This window comes from Epinephelus lanceolatus, chromosome 5, assembly GCF_041903045.1.
Source record: "Epinephelus lanceolatus isolate andai-2023 chromosome 5, ASM4190304v1, whole genome shotgun sequence".
NCBI classification, from domain to species: Eukaryota; Metazoa; Chordata; class Actinopteri; order Perciformes; family Serranidae; genus Epinephelus; species Epinephelus lanceolatus.
In genome coordinates this window covers 31,008,085-31,022,320 of record NC_135738.1, presented here as the reverse complement: position 1 = coordinate 31,022,320, position 14,236 = coordinate 31,008,085, and the positions used below count along the sequence as shown (strand labels likewise).

The 14,236-nt window shown below is 42.2% G+C and overlaps 2 protein-coding genes across 4 annotated transcripts; one reads left to right on the top strand and one right to left on the bottom strand.

Annotated features, from left to right (window-relative positions):
- Positions 1 to 1,673: 1,673 nt before the first annotated feature.
- On the bottom strand, positions 1,674 to 4,607 carry LOC117261691 (seipin-like). The gene has a single exon (XM_033634115.2). It carries the CDS (start codon positions 4,336 to 4,338, stop codon positions 3,085 to 3,087), a length of 1,254 nt encoding a protein of 417 aa, XP_033490006.1. The 5' UTR covers positions 4,339 to 4,607; the 3' UTR covers positions 1,674 to 3,084.
- A 3-nt stretch (positions 4,608 to 4,610) lies between these two features.
- Positions 4,611 to 13,617, top strand: fnbp4 (formin binding protein 4). Of its 3 annotated transcripts, none has more exons than XM_033634113.2 (17): positions 4,611 to 4,738; positions 5,337 to 5,408; positions 5,505 to 5,635; positions 7,046 to 7,220; positions 7,570 to 7,717; positions 7,882 to 7,984; positions 8,091 to 8,435; positions 8,583 to 8,775; positions 8,993 to 9,132; positions 9,215 to 9,319; positions 9,647 to 9,780; positions 10,765 to 10,934; positions 11,731 to 12,032; positions 12,160 to 12,277; positions 12,407 to 12,600; positions 12,797 to 12,954; positions 13,086 to 13,617. In XM_033634113.2, exons 1-17 carry the CDS (start codon positions 4,735 to 4,737, stop codon positions 13,174 to 13,176), a joined length of 2,583 nt encoding a protein of 860 aa, XP_033490004.2. In that variant the 5' UTR covers positions 4,611 to 4,734; the 3' UTR covers positions 13,177 to 13,617. The 3 variants fall into 3 exon arrangements, with proteins under 3 accessions (XP_033490004.2, XP_033490003.2, XP_033490002.2); XM_033634112.2 differs by having other exon boundaries at positions 4,662 to 4,858; positions 11,755 to 12,032; XM_033634111.2 differs by having other exon boundaries at positions 4,662 to 4,858.
- Positions 13,618 to 14,236: the final 619 nt, after the last annotated feature.

Sequence of the window (14,236 nt, the reverse complement as noted above, 5' to 3'; positions counted from 1 at the left end):
AAAGCACCCCAAAGTCTGTGTGTCTTGTTCCTACACTGTGGGGCCTTTTGCATTTCAGTGCCCTGGAGCCAATTGTCTCATAGTCCGCCCATGTTTGTGTGCTGTTTTCTATGATAAAAAAACTATCTGGCCCAAGATTTGTGGTGTGACTGGGCTAGTGATTGTATCAAGGTGGCTGTGCCACTGTGTACAGGACATATATCTTGGGAATTTTACAAAATTTTAAAGGTAGTAGCATATCTTTGGGATCACAACACTAATAGTGAGCACGTGTTTCTATTTGACAAACATTATATGTATGTTTGCAGGACATTTTTCTAATATACTGACTACACAGCAGGTCAGCACGGCAGGGACTGAGAAAAAGAAAAGGATCCATTACACACTTTCTTGCTCCAGCCGAGTCTGCGATAATATCTGTACCTGCTGAGGCTAAATACAGAGGTTTTTAATACAAGTGATGGATGGTTTAAATCAATTAGTGCACTCCTTATCCAGACCAATGCATAATTCATCTGATAGATTGGGGCTGTGGCTTTGAATAAAGGCTGCTAATGGGCCTTAATATCATCGCCATGAGGTTCAGATTTGAAACAGTTCGTAAAAGCCGTGTTCTGATTCCTCTGCATACCAGGAAAATGTTCTGTAAACATGATTAAATGTCATTCCACAATGGATCGTTTTAGGCATTTTGAATGCTTTTTACCAAAGTGTAGGAGAAGCAATTAAAATGGGCTGCAAACCAGCCCGTTTACTGGAAATGTGATCACTTCACACAGCATGAACACACTGAACTACTGTATTACAACTACTTTACTGTGTTTATACAGAGGTTCTACGAACACATGAAGACATTTTTCTGTTTAATCATTCAAATGCTCAACAGTGCATATCAATGATTAACAATTTAGTTCTGTAATGGTGGCCCCTAGCACAGCAAAGCCCCAAATACAGTATCACTAACTGAGCATTTTTCAGTACTGCACATTAAAGTGCAAATGTCACTCTTGGTGTTACGTTAAAAGGTCTGCAGCAAAGGCCATTGTAAATGCAAAAACAGTACTGACCCAGTTCATATCAGCATCAGTGTCACCCTTGATTGATTCTCATGAATATATTTCCATTTTTTGATGATAAACTAAAGGTACATCACATTCTACTGTTCAGTAACAGTGATGAGTTTATCTTAAGTGCGAGTGTGATGTTTAGAAAAACACATCTGTTTAATATCTCCTCGTATTCCCAACAACGTTCATTATGAGCTGTTAGTCACTGTGAAGGTGACATTTAATACAACAATCAGGTGTAGTGACGGACATCTTATTGAATACCTGTTTGTTTTTAAGATGCTTTTGTTTACTTATAGCCTATATTTTTCTCAATGCTTTTTCCATCCTGACAAATGTAACATTTAAGAAGTAAATGTACCTTTTCCATGTATTTAACCACACATGTTCACGTCTAAGTCTTAGATTTGGGTCTCCAAATGTCACATAGGATGCACAAATTAAAACAAAAAAAAAAAAAAAAGTTGTTGTATGACTTAATCTAAATCTTCTGCTAACCTACTTTAAAGCACAAAAATCTGATTTTTCTCTATATATAATTTTGATTGTTAGAGCTGCTTTAATATTTGACACCCAAACGTAAACATGACAATAAAGAAAGAGAAGTGCATACTGCTGTATGTTTATTTAATTTGTTAAACACATAAATAACACCTATAACTCAGGGGGTATTTTTGCAAAGATATTTTCCATGACAGAATCCAAGGTGACAGAAATTGAGAGCATCATATTTAACAATATCTTTGGTACAGAATCCTTTAATTAACACAACTTGCACAAACTCTTACATAAACTTGCTTAAACCCTAAGCTCTCCTAAAGTGAAGGTAAAATGTCTGGAGGCTGAGCTATATTCCCACAATTCCTTCATCGCCCTCAGTTAAGTAGCTCTACCAACCAGCATTTCAAAGCTTCACTTATCCTTCTTATGCTGTTCCTTAATGTTAAAAACAAACATGTTTAGCTGACAGACTTATATTACTTAAAAGATACATCTAAAAAATATTAGTGCTTTGTTGTTATGAAAACACAATAAATACCATTTTCCCAACAATAACTTGCCGTTTTTACACTGCACTGTAACAGATACTGAATACAAAGGAATGATGATGACAAAATGAGCAGCAAATCTGTTAAAGCGTTGAGGCTTTAACTGAATATGCCACGGCTGTTAAATCACCCATTAAACTGAGACAGACCGTCACCATTTGCAAGGCGAAAAGTAATAGTATCGCGACAAATTCTTTATGCCCCTCAGGCTGGACCCATTGCACTTCTTTTTCTAGGAAGTTACATTAGAAGCTATACAAAGACACTTTTTTGTGCACATGTTCCAAATCGAATCGCTCTGAGAAAGCCTCTATGAAAAAGTATCATGAGACTTGTTTGTGGGCAACCTATGAAAGGGTGTGAAACATTCTTAGATATCTCCTAAAACTCTTAAAAATTAGTTTCAAGTATGCAACAGCTACATTCAAAAACATAATTGTCTATCTGTCTACTGTTTGAGCTAGTAATCAAGAGAGTCACTGTCTGCCTGTGTTATCATGGAGGACTGTCAGGATGTGTGCATCCAGTGATTGCAGGCTGGCCGTGATGTGAGAAACATGCAGGTTCATCTGACTTTAAACAGGGTGTGTTTAAATGTTGGATAACACTTGATGGTAAAACCACATTCCTCTAAGCAATACTGTTGGACGAGCCAAAGCTAGAATGTCTCCTGCTATGGGCATCATCAAAAGTGAGATGGCAATCATATGACTGTAGACAATAAGTAGAAAGGAATAAGAGGAGGTCCAAAGTTACAATGAGGTAAAGTGTTCTCAGCACAGGACAATAAGCAGTGGTTTGTTAGCTTAAACAACACAGGTATTATATTTTCATGCATATGCATTTATGCTGACTCAAAAAGTAGGTTTGCAAGAGTCAATCAATATCTGCCGAATTATGTTCACTCTGCTGGAGAGTGATGCGACATTAAGCATATACTATAGGTGCTCTGTGTGCAGCGGCATGGTTCACAGGCTCATCCACGGACCAGGTCTCTGTCGGAGTGATGTCTCACCCTGCTGTGGAAGCTGGCATCCATCGAACATGTCGGAGTCATCTCTCTCCTCAGGCTCCTTAGAGTCATGAGACCCCTCCTCCTCCTTTGTATCTGGTGCATCAGCCTCAGAGGCATCTGGGTTTTCTGAGGATTTCTTTGACGTTGACTCCGCCACCGTGTCATTTCCTTGGAGATCAGACGCCTCATTCACAGATCCAATCACTTGAGGAGCGCTAAGTTCCTTTTGAGAATTTTCCCTCTCCATGCGCTTCCGAGCCTCCTCTCTCCTCTGCTGCATGCGGGTGTTGTCCCCAATCATAACCCTGACTCTCACTTGGTCTGGAGGCCAGATGCCGCCCCATATGAACTGCAGGTAGCTGAACAGCACAATGACACTCAGGAAGGCGAAGTTGGTGGCCACGCCGATCACTGCAGAAGTCAGGGGGAAGTTGTACAGAACATATCTTATACCAGTGAAGTAAGCATGGATGCGGAGTTGAGAGGAGTAGATCTGCACTCGTTTGGACTGGATCTCAATGACAGCACCGACAGAAGGTTGATAAGCATTCGTCCTGTACTCTGAGAAGAGCTCAACTTCTATGAGCTGCTTCTGCTCGGCCATCCCAGTCAGAAGGACAGGCGAGAACAGCAAAGTACTGAGGGTCTGCAGAAGGCTGGAGCGGTAATGCAGCATTGTAGACCGGCCCACTGATGAGACAGTCTTCCCACCCTTGGTGTAACAAGACATCTTGATCATGAACATACCCAGGTTTTCATTCACTGGAGACTCTGGCATCTCCAACTCCAAAGACACTCGATAAGGCTGACCGTTGGCCATCACTTGGTCCCTGTCATTCTTCATGAAGGAGATGTTGGCTGTGGGGAATGAGCAAAGTGTTGACTCTGAGGTGTCACAATCAGAGGTGTAGTAGAAGTGCACAGGGGTGGAGAAGCTCACAGTGGGCATGTAGGAGTAATAGAAGCTCCCATAGAGAAAGATAGACACCCAGAGGAGCAGAACCAGGACGCAAAACAGGACACCAGCCTGGAATAAAGTCCGCCGGGCCTTGAGAAGAGTCACGGCTGCCACATCGTGGAGCCAGTGTAGAACCGGTGCCATTGCACTCCCCATCGTTTCTGGTCCGGACCTTGCTCTGGTCCTGGTTTGGGCAGCTGTCCCTCCTTCTGCCTGCTGCCTCCGTGGTGGGTCTTTATGTTCATACATGAGTAGGCGGCTCCCCTCAGAAACTGTGAAATTGCTTATCTTCACCCTCCCATCACAAGTCTGCTCAACTAGCCGCGCACACTCACAAAGTTCCGAGTTTAGCTTGTTACGCTAGTTACTGCTAATGTGGTCACAGGCTAGGTAAGCTAACTCGACAAAATCAAAATACCTCTGGCTTCTACAGGTGAGACGGGGATGGTTTCCACCTGACTTTCTGGGAGGGTGCCCGGTTAGCAGTGTAGCTAGCATTCAAACACAGCTGCGGCTACACACAAAACATGACCGTTTGAACCGGAAGTTGATGTCGTCTTTTGTGCCAGCTCGGACTCGGAGCAGCGGAGCAGAGCCGCAGCGACGACGCCAGGGAAGGGAGCAGGCCCCCAGACTGACACAGCGATGGGTAAGAAAAGTCGCCTCACAGGAGGAGCAGTCGGTCGGAGAACGATCCTGCAGCTTTCACCTCCCGGGCTCCGCAGTGGGAATGCCGGAGAGAGGGAAGAAGCACCGTCGGGATCCGATGGTATTCTTTTATATTACCTCAGTGGCTTGTTAGCGACAGGCTAGCTGAATGCTAAATGCTCGAGGTGTGAAGAATGGGCCCATCTGGTAAAAAAAAAAACCCGACTCATTTAACGAAATTTAGCTGCCGAATGTCTGGCGCAAAGTAAACAACCTAAACGAGAAATAGCTAAATGATAGCTAAATGCTAGCTCTAGAAACGAAACAGACATATTTTGTAAAACGTAAGCGACCAGACGCTCTCGGCTAGTGTGCTAAGCTAGCAAGCTAACGGTTTTTGTAAGCATGCCAAAATAGGCTTATGACTAATGGGTGGCCAGTTAACCCAATCGGCATTTACCTATCTAGTACAAATACCATTACATTTTACTTGCTTCATCCGTGAGTGTGAGAATGGTGTCCATGTGAGAGAATAACATTAGCTTCTGGCTAGCAGATGTTGAAGCTCAAGGCTAACCTAGTGGCTGACATTTCTGCAGATGAACAGGAAGGTGATGGACTCAGATTCGTGAGACTCCCAAACATGAAGACTCCCGCAGTAAAGGCCACAGGTAGCGTAACTGTGTGTGTACGTGAGGAGATGTTTGTGTTTGTCAGATAATGGAAAAGCAGCTGATTAAGCCACGTTGTTTTGTCTGCACCTGTAGAGGGCTTGTCCCTGCTCGGAGCCTATGAGGATAGTGATGAAGAGGATGCTGGAGACAGTCAGCCTTCTACTGCTAACTCTCAACACAACCAGTCAGCTGACATCGACAGTACATTGGCCAATTTCATGGCTGTGAGTATAATCTGCTGCATATTTTATTCCTCTGTGTTTGTTACTGGAGTCTTAACCATTGCTTATGTTGAGTTTAAGGTTTCTTTTAAGACATGAATCTTAAGATAAGTAAGTTAATACCTATAAGATAATTTACACATAGTGTTACGATTGAAACTGTAAGATACTGCAGAACATTTGAACACATGTTTGTATGGTTCATTACAGCAAGAGATAAAAAGCATTAACCTAGTTGTCCTGTATGTAATTGAAGTGAATAACGAACCTGGTATTTACCTTCATCAGGCTCAGACCTGTGTAGGAATCTTCCTGGTTTGGTTTGGTGTGATTTGAATCAAAGGCACACTTCACCCATTCACCCACCATTTGTAAATTAGTTAGTCATGCTAGCAACCTTGAATTTGTGAACTAAACTTATTTTTTCTCATACGCCTCCATCGAAAATAGTGAACATATTGATTTGTTAATTGGGGGCCACATTTAACAACTGAAAAACAAATCAAAACATCTGTTTACAAACTCTCACACAACTCATGCAGTGTAATCCAAGTCTCATTTATCTGCTCTTATGCGCAGTACTTCCAAAACACATGCATTTTTGCTAAAATCTTAGTTTTGGAGTTAGGCCTTAAGAGAGCATTAATCAGTTTCAACTGAAGTTCAATTTTAAATAGTGAAGTTTTGGCTAAAATGCATGTATTTGAGAAGCACTGAGATTAAGACTGTATAAATGAGTCTTGGATTATGCTGCAGGAGTTGTGTGAGCATTTGTAAATGGACGTATTTGAAATATAGTGTTGCTGTTGTGAAACATAGCCCCCAATCAGTAAATCAATATGCCTGCTGTGTTCCATGGAGGCATGCAGGAATAAATAAGTTTTACTCATGAATTCAAAGTAACACAGCATGACTAACTGATATGCAACAGATCATTTTGTGGGTTAAGTATTCCTTTAAACAGTACATTTTAAGAGTGTACCTAGATCAGTCCAAAAACACAGCAAAACACATGAAGAATAAATATGATTTTCTCTATTTATTATATCATTTGTATAAGTGAGAGGACAGCATGTTATGCAAAAATTAACATCTACAGAGTGCCTTTTTAAGAATCTAATGTAAACAATTAGACAGCACAGTAAATGGTTATGAACTGAAAGAAGAGACCATTATTAGATCTGTTCTGATCTGATCTGCCTAATCCATCCTTGACAATTATAGGTGGTAAGCTAGTACAAAATTTACTGCAGGTTTCAGTTTTCCCAATTTAGGTTTCTAACCTGGGTCTAGTTTTTCACTGATAAATCACATTGAATAGAAGAATGTGGTTCATTTTAAGGCCTGAAAACATAGTTTTGTAAAAAAAAAAAAAAAAAAAATAAATTCTTGTTGCTGTTTCTCCCACCACAGGAAATCGATGCAATCACCACTCAGCCAAGTTCAGATGATGCCGCATCTCATCCTACGGTCCCACATACCGCCCCACCCAGACCTGAGGTTAACACTCAGCAGCCAGCCGCAAGTGAAGGACAGAACCAACAAAGCACAGAGTTTGAGTACAATACTGAGTACTCACTTGCTGGAGGTAACTGTCTGTGCTGTATTCAAGATAAAAGTGTTCATGTCCTCCTGATTGACAATAGACATTTTTCTTTTCAAGTGTCTGTGTTACAAAACTTAAACAGAGCAGTCTCATATTAACTATAGTTGTCTTTATGACCAATTGATGCTTTTTTTGGCTTTGTTATTTAATGCTGCTGGTGTACTTTGAAAAAAGACACCAGAAATTTATTAATTTAGATTAATAATTGATTCATTCATGATCTAGTCTAAATTTAGGAGATTGATTGTTTGTAGTAAGATCAATATTGTGTGCAGTATATCACCCAATGATTTGTTTCCAAGCATCTCATGTAAATGCTCTTTTTTTGCAGTGGGTGTAGAGATGGGAGACTGGCAGGAGGTTTGGGATGAGAACTCAGGCTGCCACTACTACTGGAACACTCTGACAAATGAGGTTTCCTGGGAGCTGCCACACTATCTAGCTGATCAGGTGCAAAGCCTGGGGCACTACGCCAACAGGTGGGAGGCACTGAATCAGAGACGGTGTTATCACAGCTCTGCGAACAGCATCTTTACTTTTGAAGACCGATAAAATCACTGTATCTGCATGAATTCTTTTCACATGTCTTGGCCTCCAGTACTGAAATTCAGCTGTGTTTGAAGCATTTTGTATTTTTTTGTAGCTCTAGTGTCAATGGCAATGGCACAGTGCATGCAGCTTATAACACCACAGAAAATGCTGCATCTGCTGCAGCTCCGCCATCGACGAAAGAAACCAAAGTGAAGGCAAGTTTCATTTAAGTCCAACACAGATGTGAATCAACTTAATTCTGTGGTTTTTAAGGACTGTTATTCCGAGTCTTAACATATCATATTTTTTTTTGTTTAAAAGGAGGTGATTGAGAGTGTTGTAGGCCTCACAAGTGAAGAGGAGGAGCGCCGTGGAGTGGCTGCGTCTCTGCTTGGTCCTCTGATCCCCTCTGAAGTGAAGGAAGCAGAAGAAAAATGGAGAAAAAGACTGCTGAAAGGCTTGGATGAGACTGAAAACAGTTTGGATTCTGATGGAGAAGGTGTTCGCCCTGTGGGATCGCCCTCTACTCCTCTGCGGGACCCTGACCCAGTCCCCATTGTCCAGAAAGACCCTGGTGCCAAGAAGCAGTCGAGAGACAACTCAGACGCTGAGGAGGAGACAGAGGAGGACACAATGGAGCTGGAACTGGCTCTGGAGCGGAAAAAGGTGGGTTTTTAAAACAGTGTTGTTGTTTTTCTCCAGTGTGCATCTTTGCTTACAAGCAGGAGTTACCTTAAAGTGTGCAGCTGTGCCGTTTCAAAATATGTAATATTATCAGTGTGACCTAGCTCTAACCTGTTGTGTGGTTCCTAGGCTGAGCTCCGGGCACTGGAGGAGGGTGATGGGAGCGCAGGGGGCTCCAGTCCTTGCTCTGAGACAAGCCAAGAAGCCTCTGGTTCTCGTGGCGTTCTAGTGAAGAAAAACAGATGGAAGGCTGTCTTCCCCAGTGCTCCTAGCCCCGACTCTAACAGCAGAAGCTCAGACATACAAGACAGCACAGAGACAGGTGAGTCAAAATGATTTTACCCTTTTTTGCACTGAAATTAGAATGTGTATGCAGGTTTTAAAGATGTGAGAAAAGGGAAGGAACGGGTCTTTAAACAAGTGCTACTGGAGGATGGCATGAAGGACAGGAGCAGGTGTAAATGCATAAACGTCCCACTTATTACATGTTTTCATCCAAAAATTCTTGCATACTTAAATACCTCCTTTGTGTACTGTAGCACCTTCTAAAGTCCTAGAGAGCGTTGCAGAAGGAGAGGACAAGGAAATGGATGATTCTGAAGAAAAAGCAGTTACAAAACCTCCGGGAAAAGAAGACATTGAAACAGCTGAGCTCAAAGTGGAAACACCTGAGCTCAAGGTAACAACAATGTTATGATTACTAACTATAATAATTGTGACTGTCTCTTTTAAGACATGTCTTAAATGCTTAAAAAATGTAGTTTCAGATTGGAGAACTGGCCAACACCTTAACCAACAAGATGGAGTTCCTGGGAATTAACAAAAAGGCGATCTCAAACTTTCAGTTTCTTCTGCTACAAACTGAGGTAAGGGATCATGGTTTAGTTTCTGAGCAATATTATCATGGCCTCCAGTTGTAGATATCTCAGTGCGACTTGTAAAATATTTAATGCTTAATTTTGTTTCATATTATTTTGCACACGGTCATGTGGTTGTAGTTAATATTTAAAATTCTCATAATAATCCATCACAAGGTGTCATTCTGGGAACATACTGTAATTACTCTTCTGTGTTACTCATCTATCTTGTGGCTCTTTTGTCTTTATGTCTTTTTACCCCCTTACCTCTACTTTCTGGGCTTCTATCTCACTCTTGTTTCCTGTCCCTCCCCTTTCTCTTCTGTTTTTTTCCAGACTCGGATTGCTGACTGGAGGGAAGGCGCTCTGAATGGGGTCTATCTTCGCCGCAGGCTTCAGGAAGCTGCCGAACACATAAAATATTACGAACTTAACGCCACCCCTAAAGGCTGGTCCTGCCACTGGGACAGGTACGCGCTCCTTACCTTTCACATCTCTAAACTCCCTCGTCCCCCAAAAATCTTACCGTGTGACTACACCCCTCTCAGTGCCGAGGTTGCAGACTTTGTTACATGACTTGGGGAGAAGCTTAACCAGTCTGAGAGGATCAAAATACTTACCAGAAACAGACTCTTCAGGTTTCTGTGATGCAATCCTGGCACTCTGCCTTGCCCCGTACTGATAAGGGAGCATCCACTCTGGGCCAGCCTGCTTCCTGTTAAATATACCTGCCACAGAGAAAACTCCCTGTTCCCCATAACACAGACTCTTAAGCCCTTTGTTTGTGAGGGCACTTGTAGACTGATTATGGGTCCAGTCAGTGGAAAATTTTGGGAGGGGGTGGTATGGTAGGAAGGTTGGTTGCGTGGGAGAGCTGTGCACTTTACAGGACTACAACCCCCAGAATGCAATGCAGACAGTGGTGCCCCGGAAGCGAGGAGTGTCGCATCACATAAAAGGTGAAGATGGAGCAATGACGGGAATCCAGCAGGTCAGACCTACTCTATTTCATATGTCTTCCTGTTTTTTTAATTTCCTTCTTTCTGATGTAAAACCAGTTGACTGTGTGCTTATTTTCTGAACTATGGTTGTTGATGATGATGATAATGATGGTGCTTCCTCCCTGGCGTCTTCCTGTGTCTGGGAGGGAATGGTTGTCTAAAACGGATCAAATGTGACAACCATGGTGTGAGTTGCTGAACCTAGAGATGATTTGTTTTGCTTTCTTTGTTTTGAGAGCAAGGTGGGTTCCCTATCCACATCCATAACTACACTCTAATTGGGCCCTTCTTTTGGATGGCTAAAGTCGCTGTCCATACCAACACTCCTGCCCCCTACTGTGGCCATTAGGTCCACTCCCTTGCCCCACTGTCCCAGGGTATCATGCCACTCAGCCAGTTGCCAGGCCAGTCGTTGAGACTCTTGTCTTCTATCTCTGTTGTCCCACTCTTTAGAGAGCACAGGCGGTATTTCTATGTGAACGACCGGACCAGTGCCTCCCAGTGGGAATTCCCAAAAGAGGATGACAAGGAGGACGACCTGAAAGGCAGCCAAGGTAGCCAGTTACAGACTTCTAGTCGAGGGGACACCAAAACAGCGCCTGCATCTGCTGTTGGGGTCACAGGTCAGTCCGTCAACACTATTGCTGCTCCTTAGACCTGCCTGTTAAGTGTAGTACAAGTCTATGACATTTTACGTTGTATGAGCCTAGCAGCTAGCAGACCTCTACTCATATGAAGCCGGGGACAACAGCAACATTTACCAAAGGTAATGTTACAAAATTCGACTCTATTACAACTCACAAGGTTCACTGACAAAACAACTGTCTTATACTAAACATGTTTTCCAAACAAATATACTATGCTAACTTTATTAGCACAAGCCTATGGTATTTTACATTGTATAAATTAGCCTAGCAACAAGCAGAGATTTCTGCTGTGACGTGTAGCTACATTTCTGGGTAAGTGCACATCAGGTTACGATGTAGAGTACGGCGTGGGCTCTACGTCGACGCAGAGCCTATGCTGTAGGTACGGCGTTGATTCGACACAGAAGTATAAATCCCACATGAAGAAAACGTTTTTCCTGCATGTTTCCACAGTGAACCGAGAATGCAAAAAAGGCAAATGTTCTTCATGAGTTGAAGTAAATGAGGATCATGTTTAACAACAAAACTAAATCAAAACATCCTTATACAAACTCTCACACTTTTTAGAGTATGATTGTCTCATTTATCCAGCCGTTTGCTCAGTACTTCCTTAACACATGCATTTTCACTAAAACCTTATTTATATATTTAAAACATGTCAGTACAAACAATCTCATTATTTCAAGTTCATACTAAATGACATAGTGCTATCACTGACAAGCCCATGTTATTCTTTTTTTTTTTTTTTTTTTTTTTTTTTTTTTAAAAACAGGATTGTCTTCTTTTCCATCTGCAGCCCCACCAGCACCTCCTCAGCCCAGTGCATCAACCCTCTGGTTCCCACCTCAACCTCCTCTTCCTGACAGCCCACCTCCACCTGCACACTACCCCCCGCCTCCACCTCTACCCCCTGGCTCACCTCCTCCACCTCCTCCACCGCCTGACAGCGATGGAGAGATCATGGAGGTGGAGATGGAGATGGATGATGATAACGACGGGGAGCCTCCAGCCCCTGGAACGGAGGAAGACGGCAGCGGGAGGCCTCCTTTACCTCCGGGCACTGCTAGCGTGAAGGTATGGGAGTAATGAGGTTTCTTGTTTGATTAGTGTACTAGATAATGCGATATGTGTAAACTCAAAATAAAGGGGCCATCAGCCTTTAACTTATTTTATGTTTTTTTTTTTTTTGTCACTCACACAGATTACGGAGACGTTGGGATCCTTGGGGAAGGGTCAGAAACGTAAAGCCAGTCAGCTGAGTAAAGCCATTACTATTGGCAGCAGTCCCATTCTCTACACTCAGCCTGCTGTCAGCGCAGGTAAAATATGTCACTGCACAACATCTGCATTATACATTAATGATATTAGAAGCAAAAATGCCTATTTGTGTAAACAGCATTATTACACAACAAGACTAGAGCCCAATATCAGTGTCTCTTCGTCTGCAGCTCCTCTAATGTCAGCAGCTGCCTACTGGGGTGTGCCGGCTGTCGCTGCCCCTTTGGTCCCCTGTGAACCTCCTGCCCCACCTGTACCTGCCCTGCCTCCTCAACCACCACTGCCACCATCCCAGCCGCCCTTTGAACCTCCTGGAGCCAAAGCTGTGCCCACAGACAAGATCAAGAAAGTGAAAAAGGATAAGGTTAGCACTGTAATTAACATTTTACACCAAGTGTTAAGAGAGGGCACTAGAGCCGTTAGAGAAATGTGTTTTGATACCAATAATGTTCAGTTTTAAGTGTCCTTATTTCCATTTTGTAAACCTACTGCGTTGATTTTCTTTACGTTTCATACTTCTCATCCAATGCATTGAATTTTTTTTCTCTTTGTCTCTATAGTCAAAGAAGAGTAAGATCAAAATGCCTTCCCTGGTGAAGAAGTGGCAGAGCATCCAGAAGGAGTTGGATGAAGAGGAGAAGAGCAGCTCCAGCGACGAGGACAGAGATCAGCTCAACAAAAAGAGTATCGAGGAATGGAAGCAACAGCAGCTCGTAACGTATGTTTGAATAGACTAAAGCGTTTAATAGTTATAAGGATGTAGCTAAAATATTTCGTGATCACTCTCTCAGTTTCTTCTGCTATTTTTCCATCTATGTAACCTTTGACTAACTGTCATTAACTCTACAGAGGGAAAGCATCCAAGAATGCCAACTTTGAGGCACTTCCTGATAATTGGCGGGACCGACTGAAGAAACGGAAGATGGCGAACAGCACGTAACATCCAACCTGGGTCGCACTCCGCCCAGTTAGCTTTTTTTTAATCCACTCCAATCATTACTATACGGTGATCATCATTTTTGTTAAATGATCTAAGAACTTTCTTTACCATTTGACTTGTTCACGATGGAGACATTTCAAGGCCCTTACATGGCAGGCCATTCACCAGAAGGGTTGGAATGTCCTTCTCTTGTTTTTGTAGCCACAACTGTAAATGTGCCAAAAGTCTTGGGTTCATAAGAAGTACTTCACCACCATTTTGTACAGACCACACATAGATGACCACCACAGTTTGTTTGGAGGGATTGTCTATTTTATTGAGCATTTTTATACCTGTGTACATATGATGTATAATGGGATAAGCCATGTTTTTGGAAGGGGAGGGAACGTCACTGAACTTGTACATTTTGTAAAAAGTTATTAAACTGTTTTTCCAAAGCCACCTGTGTTTTTGTTTATTTTTGTTTTGTCTTTTACATCATATGTCTTTATTTTTTATCCCTATGTGCTAAAGATATTCATGGCAGGAGGCATGTACTTCTCATTCTTCTTCACATGATATCTCAAAATGATGATGTCTTATTTTCAAATTTTCCACCAACCTTCACTTGAACTCAACAATGAACAGATCAGAATTTGGTGTTCAAAGGTCAAGGTCATTGTGACCTTGCATTCATCTCATTCTTGTGAACAATATCTCAAGAAGGCTTTAAGGGAATTTGACATGAAATTTGGCACAAACGTTTACTTAAGAATGAACTGATTAGAATTTGGTGGTCAAAGGTCAAGGTCATTGTGACCTCACAAAACATGCTGTTAGCCATAACCCAAGAATTCATATGCTAATTATGACAAAATTATATATAAATGTCTAATAAAATATAATGATGAAGTGATGGCATATATCTAAAAGGCCAACTTCACTGTGACATAATGTAACACAAAAACACTCAACATCATAACTCATGAACAGAACGGGAGACGTGGTCAGATGCTGAATTGGTGACTCTACTTTGTGCCTGTTTTTTGAAAATTATGAGTATCAGCACAATAGCGAGTAA